Genomic DNA, 18,188 nt, shown 5'->3' on the forward strand with positions numbered 1-18,188 from the left:
AGACCACTGTATTTACAAAAACTGTGATCTGTATGAGAATGACAGTACTTAGACTTCATGCCTTATGGCATGGTTTTCTAATGCTTACACAGATCATGAAAAAGGTTATGCAAGAAAATCATAAATAAGGATATGTCCTTGACAATGCAATTATCTAGTAGCATCATGGCGAACTTGTTTGGCTTTTGTGCTACCATTTCTTTTACAGCAATTTCATCTTATAAGAGATTAATTTTTTTAAAAAATCTGTTCTTCACTCTTTTTAAACCAAAAAAACTCATCCTGGACAAAATGTTCAGTAGAATATGAATCTTAAAGCTCACTTCTGCATAAGATCAGTGTGAAGCAAGGTAGAAATATGCACAGTAAAACTGTTCCTAAAGAATGATTATTGGTTGATAATTAAAATGGAATCACTTTAAAAGTTTTATACTTACATTAAATTAATAGTCTAATTCATTAATAATCCATATATAGTTCCTGTTTCCACTTAAAATGTGTGTCAAAAACATTGTTGATATCCACATTACTGACTTACGTGGTTTATCTTGCCTCTTAAGTGTTGTATAGAGAATTCCACCCATACACAAAGTCTCTGGAAAAGTAGGAAAAATGGGTTGACCCCATAGGACAAAACTTGGTTATAATTCATGGTTTTTCCAAGAAAGCTAAACCAGGAGTCTCGGTTTGGATAATACACTGAGTCAGTGTTTCAATGTTGGCACTCCCATATAATGCCTTTTGCAGATTCCTGGACAGTAACCTGTACATGCTCAGAAGGCAGCAGAGACTAAGCTTTAAAGGAGAGATCTTCAAGTAGCTGAAAGCAGTACCCCTCCCCACAGCACTTTCATAACCATTCTGTGCTACTGTCCCTCTTGCTTGAATTAGTTTTAGAAGGGAGGATGAACAGGGACAGCTGGGGTGTCATCTCCTCGTCTTGGTCTTCCTGAGCTTTCTCAAGCAAAAATAAGCAAAATCCTGAGTTTTTATGGCACACAAAGTGAAGAATTCTGATAAGCTGAACCAATTTTGAACCATGCTGGGGAGCTTGCTATTCAGTACTCAAATGCAAAAGCAGCAAAATCAGTCCAGTAATGTGAAACTTCTTGTTGCTTTTTATGTTAAACTTGAGTAGGCCTACCTTCCATCTAAAGTTTGATGCGTCTTCTGGGATGCACTTCCAGGTGAATCACATGACCCATGCCTTGCTCTTGCCCTGAAAAATGCAAGAGCACAGCACGAAACTGTAGCACCCCAAATAGCCACCACAATTTCACACGAAAAAACAGGATGTCCCATTTTTTTAAGGAGCAATTGGCAGGTATGGTATAATCATTATTTGTCTTCTGTGTTCTTTCCTTAAATCTTCAAAACTCTGAATAATGAACTGTTTCAAGTGTGTGTGTGTGTGTGTGTGTGTGCGTGCGTGCGTGTGCATGCTTTTAGCAGAGATTTAGGAATTGCCACAAAAAGTGACCTTCATGCACACTTATAGAGAACACAGTCTTTAGAAAAATCTTCTTTAAAGAATGATGGCACATTTTTACCCACGTTCAGAATAAAAAGGCACTAAATCATACTGTAATAATGTTCAAAGCAAAACGGTCAACTTAGCAGTTATAGAAAAGATATTGCCCAGCATAAGTTTCATAAATGTGCACAAGCAGCAACATGGTGACATTTTTAAAACAATATATATGTAATCTTTTGGGAAACATGCCCAATACCTTTGAAATTTTTACTTCAGAACATCAGCCTACAAATAAGATTAATTGTTCTCCTGGCTATAGACCAAGGACATGTACAAGTAGCAGAACTGGTGGCTGTGATGAATTCCCCAGTAGATCCATCCCTTTGAGTCCTTTTTTTCTTGTAAAGAGGCACTAAAATCTATGGTCCTAGTTTAATGAGAGTCCTAGTTTATGTTCTCATTAATGTTATCTAAGACTTGCAAATTGGATGGTAATTTATATTAGTCCACCAAAAACCCATAGTAGTTCATATTTACAAGCTACTATTGAATGGTGCGGAACATCTCAGTAAGAGATCATTCCTTCTGTTGACCTAAACCTGTGAGACCAACATTAGGTAAAGCCAGTGCCAAGGACCAGGCAGAGCCAGCCCCTGACTGGTTGTAAGAGGCCAGGCTCACGTTGCTAGGGGAATGCCCCATTTGCTCTAATAAACCAGTCTCCAATGATTCTGTGTCTCTTGACACAGCAGGGGACTTGGACAGTGCAATACACATTGAGGAAGGTGTTGATGCTCAATTCTGTGCCATATTGTGCTTTCTACTCCCATAAACTGCTTTCCAGCTTGTTTCTACAGTTATATTCTGTTCCTCCATATAAGGCATGTTCAACAGGTAGATCGTGATCTACCAGTAGATCACTGGACATCTGTGGTAGATCACTGGTAGATCATTGGCTCCCCCCAAAGAAGCTGAACAACTATGACTCCCCTCAACATTTTACCTCCTCCTTGAAAAAGTTCAACAACTTTGACCCCAAAAAGGGGGGTAGATCACTGCCAGTTTTTAACTCTGTGAGTAAATCGCAGTCTCTTGGGAGTTGGCCACCCTTGCTCTATATAATATATGTTCAGTGCCTACTTTGCCCCTCGGTTTTCACTCCAAAGAAAACCAGTGCGTAACCTGGTGATAACAGAGTAAACAATGAAAGGATGGAGCTGTAGCCCAAGATAGGGAAAGAAGTGGTGAGGGAACACCTAGCTACCTAGCAAAGCCTCTGTCTATACTAGTCTTTGAGAATTCTTGGAGAACAGGTGAGATCCCTGAGGACTGGAGGCATGGAAATGTTCTTCCTAACTTCAAAAAGAAAAGAGTAGACCAGGTAACTTACAACTGGTGAGATTGACATCCATACCAGGAAAGGTTCTAGAAAAGGATAATTAAGCAGCCAGGCTGTGAGCACTTAGAAAAGGATACTGTGATTACCAAGACCCAATATGGGTTTCTCAAAAACAAGTCATGCCAGACGAATCTCATTTCTTTCTTTGACAGAGTTACATGCTTGACGGATCAGGGAAATGTTGTGATTGTAGTGTATGAATTTCAATAGGGATAAATGTAAGGTTCTACACTTAGACAGGAAGAACCAGTGGCACAAATATAATATGAGGGGCACCTGGCTTGCCAGTAGCACATGTGAAAAGGATCTTGGGGTCTTAGTAGACCACAAGCTTAACATGAGTCAACAGTGTGACGCAGCAGCAGCAGCAAAAAAAAAAGGAAAGAAAAAGAAAGAAAGAAAGAAAGAAAGAGAAAGAAAAAGGGGGAAAAGCTAAAATTAAAAAAAGCTAATGCATCAACAATCAACAGAGGTCTAGTGTCCAGATCAATGGGAGTCATAGTACTGCTCTATTCTACATCTGGAGTACTGTGTCCAGTTCTGGGCACTACCATTTAAAAAGGATATTGACAAGCTGGAATGTGTGCAGAAGAGGGCGACCAAGATGGTCAAGGGTTTGGAAACCAAGCCTAATGAGGAAATGTTGAGGGAGTTGGGTATGTTTAGCTTGGAAAAGAGGAGACTGAGATGAAATATAGCGATCTTCAAATATCTAAAGGGCTGTTACATGGAAAATGGAGCAAGCTTTATTTTCTCTTGCTCCGGAGAAGTAGAAAAGCAAAACTTTTGAACATTATTAAATGGCTGTTTCAATATCTAACAGAACTAAAAGATTATTCTATATTGAGTATCACATGAAATGATGAGCTCAGCAAAATTAATATGGTCTTAAAGCAAACTGGCCATAAATTAGGTCCTCTTTCTGTAACTCTTCATTCTTTCTGATAGCAGCAAAGCAATGAAGGTTGCAGTCTTGCTTGCAAACTGAATGGAACAATGACATCTATGGTTGAAGCAAGAAACCATCAATGGTTAAAATTAATTAATTAATTATTAACGTTGACAAGGATTTGCACTGCATGTCACTGGAAGCCCAAAAGAGCTCCAAAAAACCATAGACTGGGAATGAAAAAACTGGGGGCATTCTCTCTCCATTAAATTAGCATATTTTACTAAATGTTCCTCTAATCTTTAAGCCAGTAAATTTATAGAAAAATGAACTATCAATCTGTATTTGGAATACGAATTACCAATATAAAATTCAATCATATATTTCTTTCTCATTGTTATAAAATAACTACTTAATTAATAATACAGTGCCCTCTTTTGTTGAAAGATACTTCATTTATGTATTGTCCTTTCTGTTTTTAATATTGAATATTAAAAAGAAGTTGGCATTGTGGTATATATAAAAAAACATTTTGTACTAAAATGTAGCAAAGACGCTGGATGCATGCAGAACAGCTGTTGGCTCACGAGTCTTTTACAATATTTTCAGTTGGTGGCTGTATGAGATCATAACACTCTTATGGGGCTATAAAGTTATCCAAACCATGATATTATATTACAAGTGTTTAGAATCATGGAGCCAGTTGTAATGTTTATGCCTACATCTTATCTGTGGTCAGTTTGATAATTTATGCTTCTGTTTGGGTCTGTTAAATAGTTGCAACAATAAAGTCAACAATGGTAATTTAAAACACATCTGTCAAGTGAGTTGTGCTACCTTTTTATGCCTGCTAATGAAAGTAAATCAGAGTTGGCACCAAGTGATTCATTTGTAAGAGGGATGCTTGTTTATCTTTGTGTGCTTGTGACCCATTATAGGAAAGAACTAAACCATTCATCTGAACAAGCACTGACAGCTGGAGCCACTTCTAATGCTATGTACTCATAAAAGTTCTAACTAGTTTATTTTTGTCTGAGGTATTAGGATGATGTCTGTGGCAAGTGACTGACTGGGGGAGGAGGACTCTTGGGTAACTTCCATTCTTAGTCTCAAACTCTCCCTCTTGATATTAGCAGTGCAAAGAAATGAAAACAAGCACTTACTGTGCGGGTTTTTGGTGCCATCACCACCCAAAATGTAAAACCCATAATGAAATCAAAGGAAGCAAACTTTGGCTGGATTGTTGAAAATGGAGGGAAGTGCAAAAAAGCTAGTTTCACTAGCGGAATTTAGAAGACTTGACAAATCCAAAATTGGCACCAGGAAAAATATAGTATCCTTCTCTTACTAAGTTTGAATAAGAAATTCATTGTTTGTAGCTGGTTGGCAGACCTCTTGAAATAACTGCAATTATCACTGCCCCGACTGGGGAACTTTACCCATGGAAAGTAAGTATCTCCAGATTTGAAAGAAAGCTAATTGAAATCAGCAGGGTGGAATTCCCTACTGGGTGTTACTAAAATACCGTTCTTCTGTGTATCAATATTTAGGACAGCTGTTCCTGAACATTAAAACTGCAGGCAACCCACATCCATTCTGAATAGTGTGAAGCAGCCTGATCACACATCTCCCCTGGACCTGCTGTAACCACAGACTGCCCTTCTTACTACAGTTTGTTTCCTCTCTTCCGCATCATTTTTCAAACTGATAAGTTGCAAAAGTCCCTTACTTCAAATACAGCAGCCATTTATAATTAAATGGAGAAGCTGCTAAGTTGAACAGTGCAAAAGGTATAGAAAACAGCATTTTAAGGGGAATTCTTAATTAAACTATTAAGTGTGTGTGTGTGTGTGTGTGTGTGTGAGAGAGAGAGAGAGAGAGAGAGAGAGAGAGAGGGAGGGGAAGAGAGAGAGAGAGAGAGAGAGAGAGAGAGAGAGAGAGAGAGAGAGAGAGAGAGCGGCACTAACACATTACACAAACTTCAGGATAACGTCAATTTGCATTTGAGGTGCAAGTAATTGTCTTCAGATAAGCCACTGAATCTGAGTGACAGCTTTGAGTTCTGTACAATCTGTGTATGTTGTTTTCTGGCACAGTTGAATTAACTATGCACTTTCCTCGTAAGTGCAGCACAGCTCCCCCCCCCCTTTCATATTTTTTCTCTTAGACTAGTCTTCCCCAGACTACAAACCTCAGCATTCCTAAACATTGACATACTGGCTGATGATTGTAGGAGTTGTGGTCTGAAACATACAGAAGGCATCCAATTGGATAAAGTTGCCTTAGACAAAGAGAACCCTGTGCAGGCCATTGTTAGGAGCTCTGTCAGGAAAATGTATATAACCTTGTAAATAAATCTATTGATTTACAAGCCCCAGATTGATTAGTTTAATTTTCCCTTTTTAGCTATGCATATGCATGATGCATTAAGATGATATAGTCCATGAATTAATATAATGTTTGCACGTTGACATGATTGATCTCTACTGACAATGGTCTATATAAGTAAGTGCAAGTACATTAAACCAGCTTTCTTAAGTTGTATTGCATGCTATACTGTAGTTTACAGAGTAAATGCAAGCTACTAGCATATTGCTGTCAGTGTACTAGTGGAATAGTGTATTAATTACAACAGGCTCTTATCTATGAAACAATGAATCATTCAGAGAATAAGTGTTTGTTCTGGAGATAGTGGTATTGCTGTGGTTTGTTGTGTCTCTGAATTAATTAAATTATTTTATCTGATCTGAAATTAGAATGGTGCTTGCTGTCAGCTAACGGTACATTTGGGAAATTCAGGAAGCTGAGGGGTGAGTTTACTAATGGGGAACTGCCCTGAAAGCAGACATAGGAATTACTGGATGTTTTCTAGGGTGCATTTACAGTACTTACGGGGGGAAGGTTTCCTGTGTCCACATGAATTCAACAGAATCCTTCAGATACATAGAGGCATTTTTGCTAAATTTTCTTGGCATACATGTATTCTCAAAATACTGTTTAATACCATTTGAAAACTTTTGCACTGGGGTGACCAAAGGCAAATGAGCTTAAGTCATCATCAGTGGCGTAGCGTGGGGGGTGCCAGGGGTGCTGGCCGCACCGGGCGCAACATCTGGGGGGGCCGCAAGTCCAGAGGGCCCAGCTGCGTCGTGCCCTCGGCCCGCCCCTATTGTCAGAGCGGCCGGCCAGCCTCCGCCTGCTCCTACCTTGCCCACCCGAGGACTGCGGCAGCGCCCGCCCCCGTGGCCACCTACACTCGTCTCGCCCATTGGCTTGCCTCCCTCGGCCCCGCCTCTCTCCGATGGCCGCGGGGGTGTCCTGCTCGGCGCCAGTGCCTTTTTTCAGGAAGTAGGGAGGCTGGACGGGGAGGTGGGGTCGGAAGCGGGCAGAGAAGGAGGGGAGCTCGTAGCCAAAAGGGCTGCGCCGGCCGGCAAAGGGCCGGGGAAAGTTTGGAGAGGAGAAACGCACCGTCATGATTTCCTGGTGGAAGCGGCAGGATTAGGGATGGTGAAGCGTAATTACGCACGAATTTCGCTGGGTGAGAGCTTCGGGGATCGATCGGCGGAAATGGGAATCAATTGGAATATGAGAAAGAGAGAGAGAGAGGGACCATCATTCATAGGCATAGATTTGTAGGGTTAGGGGTGTTGGCTATTTGCAGTTTAGTAGCGCAGAGAGCTTGCTGGGGAGACCATGCATAAAAAAGTAAAGGACTCAAAAATAACTTAAACAAGGTTTTAATAAGAAAAACAAAAACTCCTTTTACACTAAATACATTAACAACCAAACCAGACCCAACCACCAACCCATCCCCCAGGGTAATGGGAGAGCTAGGTGCTGCTCCTTATATACTACACCCAAATGCTGACACACCTTAATCAAATACAACTCAGCAGCACCTGCTACGTTTCACAGCTGTAAAGCTGGGTCTCGTTATCTTACTCTGGCCCTTGCTCTGGCCCCTTAAAGACATACACATTGGGTGGAACAATGATGAACCTTTACATTTAAATAAACCATTCAACATTTCCCCTGCGGTTCATCATTGTGGAACAAAAACATAAAGCATATTTTGTACATGTCTTTCAAAACAGAATGTCCACGTTGTGATGCATCTTTTAACGAAAGCTTAACTGTTTCAAATTTTACGCTTGGTGAATAACACAAATCATAATCTTCACCTGTAATTTGTTGAGAACCCTAGCAACTATCTAGCCTTGTACCTTACAACTTCATTTTTGTCATTCATTTTAACTCTATAAACCCACTTTGAATCAATAAGTCTCATATCTGGGGTTTGTGGTACAAGAGACCAAGTGTTATGCTCTTTTAAAGAAGCTATCTCAGAGTTCATAGCTTTATACCAATTTGCAGCTTGTTGCTTGGGTAATTTCTGAACATCATTGTAGCTTTTTGGCTCAAAAACTGCCTTATTGGCATACACAGTATTAAAATGTTCATCTGCAAATCGTTGTGGCTTCTGCCTCTTTCTATCTGAACGTCTCAGTCCGGAAGGAGAGTCAGACTCCTCAGACTTAATGGGACTAAGTGAACTACTAGTTTCAGGTTGTAAACCATCGTCAGATTGAAGAGATGCCTGTAGGCTAAGCTCACGGTCAGAAAACTCAAGAGAATCTAACCTCCCCTCGGGTGCCTTTGACTTTAAATCATCAAACAAATCAGATTCAACAGACTTTTTGTCTTTTTCCATTAATTCAGAAGCACCATTTCCTGCTGCTGCTGCTTCTTCCTCTTCTTCCTCAGTATTATCTGTACCATCAGTATCTTGGAAGACAGCAACTCCATTCCAATTTACAGTTTGTATCATACTTCTGGTAATATGAAATTTGCCAGTTGCTGGTATGTAAATTCTGTACGCCCCCTGCTGGTAGCCCATTAATTTTCCCTGGACACTACGTTCACCCAATTTCTGCTTAGCGGGATAATGCATAATTACATCTGAACCCCAAATGCGTAGGTATTTCAGATTAGGGCGTTTTTTAAACAGCTTCTCATAGGGGGTGACATCTAAACCAGAATGATAACTGCGATTTCTAACATAACAAAAAGCATTAAGCGCTTCAGCCCAAAAGTCTTTGGGCAGATTAGCATCGTGCAGATAAGTTTTAACCCCTGCCTACAGGTCTCGCTGCACAACTTCAACAAGCCCATTTTGCCAAGGACTTCGGGGGCAAGATAACTCATGAGTAGTCCCCTGCGCTTCCAGGAATTTCTCAAAATCCTCAGAAACAAATTCCCCGCCCCGGTCAGAAAATAGGTTCTTAATTGGTTTGTTAAAGTGCGTTTTTACCCAGTTGCAAAAAACTTTGTACTTCTCAAATGCTTGGGACTTCTCAGCTATTGCATAAGTCCAACAATATCTACTATACTGGTCTATCAGAGTAAGCCAGTACTTAGAACCTCCTAATGATGGTGGGAGTGGCCCAACTAAATCACAATGTACACGCTCAAATGGCTCAGTTACTTTCCTATCTGAGCACCTACCCTTGCGTGCAACCTTAATCTTATTCTTGCAACAGGATAGACATTGCATAAAGAATTTACATGGTTTTAAGTTGAGGCCATTAACAATATTCTTTGTCTTAATTACATCAGCAAAATTCAGGTGTCCCAGAATTCTGTGCGCCTCATGGACACACCCGGAATGTGGCCTTACATTCCTCAACCCCTGGCTTGACTGTGCTGCTCTGCAATTTATAGGCGATTGGGAGTAGGTGCGAAAATACAGTCTATATAAACCATCAGATTCCCGGGCATATAATAGACGTTTGTTCCCATCAAAAAACTCACACATTGACTTTAAGAAACGCACAGTTATGCCTTGACGAGCAAAACACCATACTGATAATAAATTGTCCACTGACGGGCAGTAAATGCAGTTCGCTATTGTAATGTTTAAAGAGTCAAGTTTAACAGTACCCCTGCCAAGCGACTGCAAGACTTGTGAATTGGCTAAATGTACATTACCAATTTCCTCTTCGAAAGAAATAAACAAGCTTCGATCGTTGCAAATATGCTGAGATGCTCCTGAGTCCACAACAAAAGACTTCCACTTGGCACGTTTAAGTCTTTTACGATCTGTTGTCCTAGCATGGAAAACTCGCGGCTCGTTTCTGTCTCTACTATACGATGTCGGCTGCTGGGCTGACGACCGTGACTGACGAACAGAAACAGGCTTGGGAGTACTTTGCTTTCTTTTGGATCTGCAGTCCTTTGCAAAATGTCCTTGTTTATTGCAGAACCAACAACGCTTTGCAGCTTTAAATGCAGTTGTATCACCACAGGTTTGCATATGGCGTTCCTCATTACTTCTGGAAATAGGAGTGCTTATGGCACAAGCCTCCCTTCTGTCCAACTCGCCCATTAATCTTGCCGTCACCCCTTCCACAGTTAATTGTGCTGGTGGAACAGCAGATATCTGGCTAGCTATACCATCAAAGTCCTCATTAAGGGAACAAAGAATGATAAAAACATACTGAATATCAGGTATGTCCATGTCCCTTCGAATTAATTCGCCGCGTATTGCCTCCAGACGTCTCAAGTGTGCTGCCAAATCACCACCAGGCTGCAACTTCGTCTGGTACAACTGCTTGAAAAACGTCAATGCAGATGCTGACTCTTTTCTAACATGCACTGCTGCAAGACTGTCCCACATTTCTTTGGCAGTTTTCTTATTTCTTATATAGACTACTTGCTGGTCGCTGACTGCCAAATTAATTATCGCCCTGGCTTTTGCATCTCCTTTTGACCAAGCATTAGTTACAGGGTCAGGAGGGTCATCAGTTACATAGGTCCATACTTCTCTAGAGGTCAAAAGCGCCTCCACCCGAAAAGACCATAAACTATAGTTCTCATCTGTTAGCTGTGGGAAGACCAGAGCCTTCTCAGCTTCAGGAACCCGGTCAACCATTCTGGAACTCTGCCAGACCCACAGAACAACGCTAACAGGAGAAGGAGTTTTCAAACCTTTCTCAGAGTCCAAAAATATGCAGTCATCCACTCAGCAGCTGGGCCCATAACCAAAGATGTTGGCTGTTTGCAGTTTAGTAGCGCAGAGAGCTTGCTGGGGAGACCATGCATAAAAAAGTAAAGGACTCAAAAATAACTTAAACAAGGTTTTAATAAGAAAAACAAAAACTCCTTTTACACTAAATACATTAACAACCAAACCAGACCCAACCACCAACCCATCCCCCAGGGTAATGGGAGAGCTAGGTGCTGCTCCTTATATACTACACCCAAATGCTGACACACCTTAATCAAATACAACTCAGCAGCACCTGCTACGTTTCACAGCTGTAAAGCTGGGTCTCGTTATCTTACTCTGGCCCTTGCTCTGGCCCCTTAAAGACATACACATTGGGTGGAACAATGATGAACCTTTACATTTAAATAAACCATTCAGGTTAGGGGGCGCAAATTACTTGCCTTGCCCCAGGTGCTGACAACCCACGCTACGCCGCTGGTCATCATACATGCATCTCTGTAAAGTAATAGAGAAACTTTTCATATCTTTTGACTTATGCAAAAGTTGTAAAAACTTTTATCTGCTTGGTTGGCCAAGATGTGGAAACTGCATTCCACTTTAGCCAAATAGAACTTTGGGCAATGAGACCAATTTAACCCTCTTTATTTATTTTCTTTCATTTTTGCCTTGCTTCCTCCTTCCTGCCCTACCATGGAACCCAGAGTGGGGTACATGCCGTTCCCATGTGGTCAGTTATCCAGGCATTGAACACATCTAGACCAGTATTGGCCTCAAATACCTTCAGTCAATAATCTGGGACATATTTTTCATATTCTGTCTAACACATTCTATCACTTTTACCTTTCCCCTTCACTCTTCCCATATTCCTCTCTGAAGTGTTCAGCTCTTCCTCAGCTGGAAATTTGCCACAGGCTTCCTTCTCCACTTCCCAGACTATTAAATGATGATGGTCACCCATGGCATCTCTTTTCTCATTAGGGATTGTGTAATCAGAGCTACACCAAACTCGTATGTCATCAATGTTACAATTTAAATCCCCCAAATATTTTAGTAGTAACTGCATGTGGAGTATCCCTAATCTCAGGAATGGTTGATGCACTTGTATTTGGGGACAGAAAGATGTGAGAATTGCAATCTAGAAAGAGAAAAGGGAAATGAAGAAAAATCAGGGAAGGGACTTGAAAGGATGGACTGTGAAAAGCAGTACACCAGGTAACAAGTGATATGACTTGGTGGGTGGTGTCCCATACCACAGGGATAAGGCATTAAACTGAGTGTATGGAAAATTAGGTTTGGCTCACATGACCACACTGCTAGTAGTGGCAATGAGTGCTGTACTCATGCCATCTGCTTTTTTTCTTGCTTGCTGCACAGTGAGCACTCATGACAACTCAACCCACATCAGCTGTGTAGCTGCGTAGCTGTTTTGCAGAGGCCTAGAGGTGTAGTTTCAAGTAGTGGTCATAGTGAAGCCAGCACATGAGAACTTATGCTACATCTTCTGAATTCCATATTTTCTACTTTCAGTCTGCATCCCAGTGGGGGGAAACCATAGAAACTGAGAGGGCTCAGGTAAAAGAGCTTATGGGGCTTGGCACTATCAATGAAAAACAAGGAGGTGCATTTTTAACTACTGGGAGTGATAGCCTTTGAAACTTTACCAGCCTTTTCCTACCAAGAAATTCCCATGCAGAAGCTGCCCAAGGCCTTGACTTGAACAAAGTTCTTCCTATGTCTTGCAACTACAAGTGCATTGTTGGATCTTATTTAATTTTTGACTTTCCACACTGAGATTGCCAATAAGGTGTCAGTTATCTGCTGTCTGTTGCAAAATGTGGACATTTGTCCAGGCTCCTGGAGGGAGAAGATTATCTCATTTCAGCAAGGTAATTGAAAAGTGATCAGATAGTAGAGAATCTTCAGATTGCCACAACTAATGTAAAAATTGATTTCAACAGAGCACTGGGAGCTGAAAACTCACTGTACTTTCAGTCTACTACCCCACTACCACAACACAAAACCCAGCATCTACTTCTTGAAATAGGTCATTATTAAAACCTATTTGCTGATATAACCTGTGATATATTCATGTGAGTATCTGTCTTTCCTATTACACCACTTGGTATTTGAGTTACCCCTCTAGCTATTGTTGAACCACAACTCCCATAATCTCTGATTATTGGCTATGCTACTTGGGGCTGATGGAAACAACACCTGCAAGTTAGCCACTCGGTTGTTCGCCATTGAAATTAGAGTGATATCTGATTAAGTTGTAAGCTGACTTAAACATAACATAAGAACGTAAAAGTGTGCTGGATCAGGGCAGTGGCAAATCTAGTCCAGCATCCTGTTCTTTGTGCTCAACCAGATGCCCGTGGGAAGTCCTGCAAGCAGGACCTGGGCACAACAGCACCCTCCCCTCCTGTGGTTTCTAGCAACTGGCATTCAGTAGCATTGCTGCCTCTGACAAATGGGAGTTGAACATCACCATTAGGGATAAAGGTAAAGGTAAAGGCACCCCTGACCATTAGGTCCAGTCGTGGCCGACTCTGGGGTTGTGGCGCTCATCTTGCTTTATTGGCCAAGGGAGCCGGTGTACAGCTTCCGGGTCATGTGGCCAGCATGACTAAGCCACTTCTGGCAAACCAGAGCAGTGCACAGAAATGCCGTTTACCTTCCTGCTGGAGCGGTATCTATTTATCTACTTGCACTTTGACGTGCTTTTGAACTGCTAGGTTGGCAGGAGCAGGGACCGAGCAACGAGAGCTCACCCCATCACGGGGATTCAAACCGCCAACCTTCTGATCGGCAAGTCCTAGGCTCTGTGGTTTAACTCACAGCGCCACACGTGTCCCGACTATCCCATTAGGGATAGTAGCCATGGAAAGCTTTATTCTCCAAGAATTTGACTAATCCTCTTTTAAAACCATACAAATTTGTGGTCATCACTGCTGCTTTGGGGAGCAAATTATATAGTTTATGCACTGTATGAAGAAGTATTTGTTTTTGTCCTGTATCTTCCAACATTCAGCTTCACTTGTTGAATACAGCAGGAATTACTTAAAAATAGGCCTGTTTAGGATTGTACTGTAAGTCATACTCAGGCATAATGGACCTGCTCTGATACCACCCATAATAACACTGTTCTTGCAAGAGCACTCATGAATTCATTGAACATGTGACTGTGATAGGGATGTGCCAGTTAGCCATTCCCCTGACATTTGTGGAACCTTTTGGCTACATTTAATGCAGGGATCTTGATCACATGTGAGTGTTCTTCCCAGGAGTTCAGTTGAACAAGCAGATGTCAGGTCCGTGGCCAAAAAGGTGCACACATTTCAGGGCTGTATCTGTGGCTAGTGCATTTCCTTCTTCTTGCTCTGGCTTTCAGTGAAGCTATGAGTGGCACTGTCTGAAGAGGGATCCAGACAAAAGCACATCTGCATTTCCCCCTGCTGCAGCCACATGTATGCGATCAGATTTAGATTGAGCATTCAGCACACCTTGCGGAATAAAGGAGTTGCTTGCATGTTTAAAAATTCACAAACTGAAGAATTGGCTCTTATTTCCTTCAGTAAGGTGCCCTGCATATTTCTAATACTGTTCTAAATGGGATAACATTTTAAGATGCCCATGTGGACGGGAAAGAGATGTGCTTATGCTTCTGGTGTGATTGATTTAACTAATGTTCTTCGGCTCTGCCTGCTGTGTAAGTTTGTTTCCCTGGTGTATCAATTAGTGCCATTTCTCCGCATATCTCGTTCAGATGTGTACCGCTCTTCCTGAAAATTGTTATTTGTAAAATATGTAGAAATGTGGATGTACATTTAGGTTGTTTTTCTTCAAAAAACACATTCTGTACTGTATAGAAAGAGCTATTCATCTATTATGAGAAAAAAATATTAAAGAATCTCGCTTTGGATGTAAGCTGTATAGGCATCTGAAGCAGCTCTGGGTAGAGTTTTCCCATAATGACATCAAAACCATCTATCAAAGCCTCTGGAGACAATGCTACCTTTTCACTTCAGAACATTTCTTTTTCCTGTGGCACATCAAGGCAGATGAACAGGAATAAGGAAAGAATTCTGACATTTCAGTTCTCTTTGGCCATATTTAATGCCCTTGCTAGCTTCCCCTTATTTCTGTTGGAGAGAGGATATTTGTATTGCAAGAGGAGAACCTGAGGTTGCCCAAAAGCTAAGGTGATATTAATCATAAACTAACTGGCCAGTACAAAATGTCTTGGGAAGAGTTTTAGGATTGCTTGGTGGAAAGATGTGCTTTCTGAATCAATATGTCTTTTTTATACTTTTGGATTTGTGGTTTGCTCCTTCCAGAAGCCTGGGGTAGGAAACAAGTATAAACACATATTTTTTAAGAACCGAGCAAATAAACTAAAACCTAAGCATTTTCCCAGTAGAAGCTTAAATCTGACTTCCAAATGCCGGTGCAGATAAGGTCATATAATAGAGGTGTGCAAAAGCTTTGTATGAATCCCAAATAATGAGCTGAAGTGGAGGGAGGCTGCCCCAGAGGGATTTTGGTCTTCTACACAGCAGGGCAAGATCTTACCAAGGCAGGCATGAATGGAATCAGAGATCCATGAAGTGCCTTGTGTGCCTCAGCAATACATAGGGTTTTTTGTTTTTTTTAAAGCTGCAGATGAGTATCTTTGAAAAGTAAAATTGTGTCTATAAGCTTAACCATTAATGCCAGGATGTGAAAGGAGGAAGAAGAGGAAGCAGCTATGTAAACAGAAAACTAGAACTCTAGCTTAAGAAAAATGGCAGGACTGGGAATTGGGGTCCTTTGTGGCAGTCAGCAGGACTGGCCCACCCATGAGGCAAGGTGAAGTGAACGACTCAGGCAGCAGGGTCCACAGGGACAACGGATTCAGATGTAGAACTTGATTCCCTCTACTTGTTCCGGATGTAGATCTTCATCCTTGGCCCGGGGCGGGGTGCATTTTGTGGTTCGCCTCAGGGGCCAAAATATCTCTGCAGGAGGTGTTCAGTTGCAGCACGCTTATTGATTAGTAATATATTTTTCAGTTCCAAGATATATAGGGCATCTGTAACTATTAATATCCTCATGTTGCACAGAATAAAGAGAGAGAGAGAAATTAAGTCATTCTTTTGAGGTGTTGCTGTGTGTTTTGTTTCACCATTTCATGTGCTGATATGATAAACCCTTCTGTGGAATATAGATTGCAATAAATTATAATTGTGGGGATTTTTTTAGTTTCTAAATTTCCAAGGCACATTGATTTCTCATTGCTTGAGAATGTTTTATGCTTCTGTACTAATATTCACTTTAATGTTGAGGTTCTAAGAAATATGATAAAAGGATAAAAGCTAGTCAAGTTGTACTAAGAACAATGTATTAATAGTTGAGCTTTTACTAGTTAGTTAGTTAGTTAGTTAGTTAGTTAGTTAGTTAGTTGATTGATTGCTCTGGCCTGAAGAATCTCATGGCTTAGCCCAGCCTTTGCCAACCTTGCACCCTCCAGATGTTTTGGACTACAGTTCCCATCAGCCCCAGCCAGCGTACACTGGGAGCCCAGGATGACACAGACTGACTTAGCCTATTCTTCAGCTATGTTTTGAAACTTATTTGTGAAGATAAACATGCATCTTAGAACTCTAAATAGTTATAAATTCATTTTGAAGATGCTCCTTGACATGTCAGCCAAGATTCTTGCCTTTCTGCTAAGAAAGGGCAATTTTTATGTCTCTTTTGGAAGTTGTCTCCATTCTGCTCAAGCTGCAGTCCATGAGCAGTGAAAGGTCACCCCTGCTCTTCTGTTCAGAACTTCTTCAAGCTATTTTTCCACAGTATTTTTTCCTCTGCATTGTACAAAGTCTCATGATTTTCAATACATCATTTTAACTCCCTCAAGTTATCCAACAGAGCCTAATTGAGACAGAAAGTTAATGATACAGAAGTACAAAACAGTCTGGTGCCTGTGAATTCTCTCATTGGTATAGATTGCATGTATGGAATCATGATTATAAAGGGTATTTTTTGTCTTACATAACACACTGAAACAAGAAAGACTTTCACAGTCTTACCATTGCATCCACAAAGGTAAAACACTACAACAGTCCTACCAGAAAAAAAGATCCTGGGTTGTATCCAGGCATTACAGTAAAATTATTTATCCTAATTGAATGGTGGGTCCTAACAAACCCATTGGGGCATGCTTCTAATAAACATGCATAGGATTGTGCTGTAAGGCAGTTGCACTTAGCTCCCTTCAATTTCAATGGCACTTAAGCTAAGTCTAACTTTTCACATGGATTTCAGCTGATTTAGTTTGGATCCAGCCACTTCATATAGGAGATGATAACAACTGAGGCTTTACAAGCTTTTTTACATGCATAGTACAGGTATGTCTAGGAGTGAGTTGTTTGAAGCAATACAAAGGAATGTACAACACTGGCTATCAAAAACTAAAAGCTGCTTATTATTAGATAGCAAACTCTATTAAAGGTGAAGGTACCCCTGCCCGCACGGGCCAGTCGTGTCCGACTATAGGGTTGTGCACTCATCTCACTTAAGAGTCCGGGGGCCAGCGCTGTCCGGAGACACTTCCGGGTCACGTGGCCAGCGTGACGAAGCTGCTCTGGTGAGCCGGCACCAGCGCAGCACACGGAAGCGCCGTTTACCTTCCCGCTATAAAGCGGTACCTATTTATCTACTTGCACTTAGGGGTGCTTTCGAACTGCTAGGTGGGCAGGAGCTGGAACCGAAGGACGGGAGCTCACCCCGCCACGGGGATTCGAACCGCCGACCATGCGATCGGCAAGCCCTAGGCGCTGAGGTTTTACCCACAGCGCCACCCGCGTCCCTAGCAAACTCTATCATCAGTGAGTAAATGTTTGAAGAATTTTTACACAGCTCTTCAGCCAAAAAAGGCCCCTGGAGTGCCTTTCAGATCAATAAGAACAGGACCGTGTTTTCCCTCAAGCTTACAATTTTAAAAAGATAACGCCAAAAAGGAAAGGGGGTTGGGAGGGAGAAGGAAATAAGCAAACTCAGATTGCAGTTCTTTGTTACAAGTGGTTGGCTGGCGGAAACAGTTTGAGAAGAGGAGGAACCAAAAGTCACTAGTGCCAGTGAAGTGGCGTAGTATCTCCCCATCCCCACCCCCGGTTGATGGAGAGAGGGCCCTGGCTTCTTCGCAGAACTGGTGGTGTCTGTAATACTTTCTTCTTCCCTTTCTTGTAGCCTGAATTGCCATATTATTGGATGAATCTGAGTAAAACTCTTGCTTTTCTTTTGTTCCCTTTACAGTGTTGTGAAGCTGCTGAGTTAGTAATCCTGGAGCGGTGCTGTGTTGTGGAATTCAGGAATAAAGCAGATGTTTCAGTAGTGCTCAGTAAGTATGATGCATAATAATTTCTCTCTCTTCTTT

At 41.5% G+C, this 18,188-nt stretch overlaps 1 protein-coding gene across 8 annotated transcripts in view; it reads left to right on the forward strand.

Moving 5' to 3' along the window:
- INPP4B (inositol polyphosphate-4-phosphatase type II B) overlaps positions 1-18,188 on the forward strand; it is a 270,717-nt gene that overhangs the window by 94,354 nt on the left and 158,175 nt on the right. For all 8 annotated transcript variants that reach the window (XM_053403297.1, XM_053403299.1, XM_053403298.1 and 5 more), the window contains one exon: positions 18,068-18,152. In XM_053403297.1, coding sequence (XP_053259272.1) covers positions 18,068-18,152 — 85 coding nt within the window. The remainder of the gene's footprint in view (positions 1-18,067; positions 18,153-18,188) is intronic.

This window comes from Podarcis raffonei, chromosome 9 (genome assembly GCF_027172205.1).
Source record: "Podarcis raffonei isolate rPodRaf1 chromosome 9, rPodRaf1.pri, whole genome shotgun sequence".
NCBI lineage: Eukaryota > Metazoa > Chordata > Lepidosauria > Squamata > Lacertidae > Podarcis > Podarcis raffonei.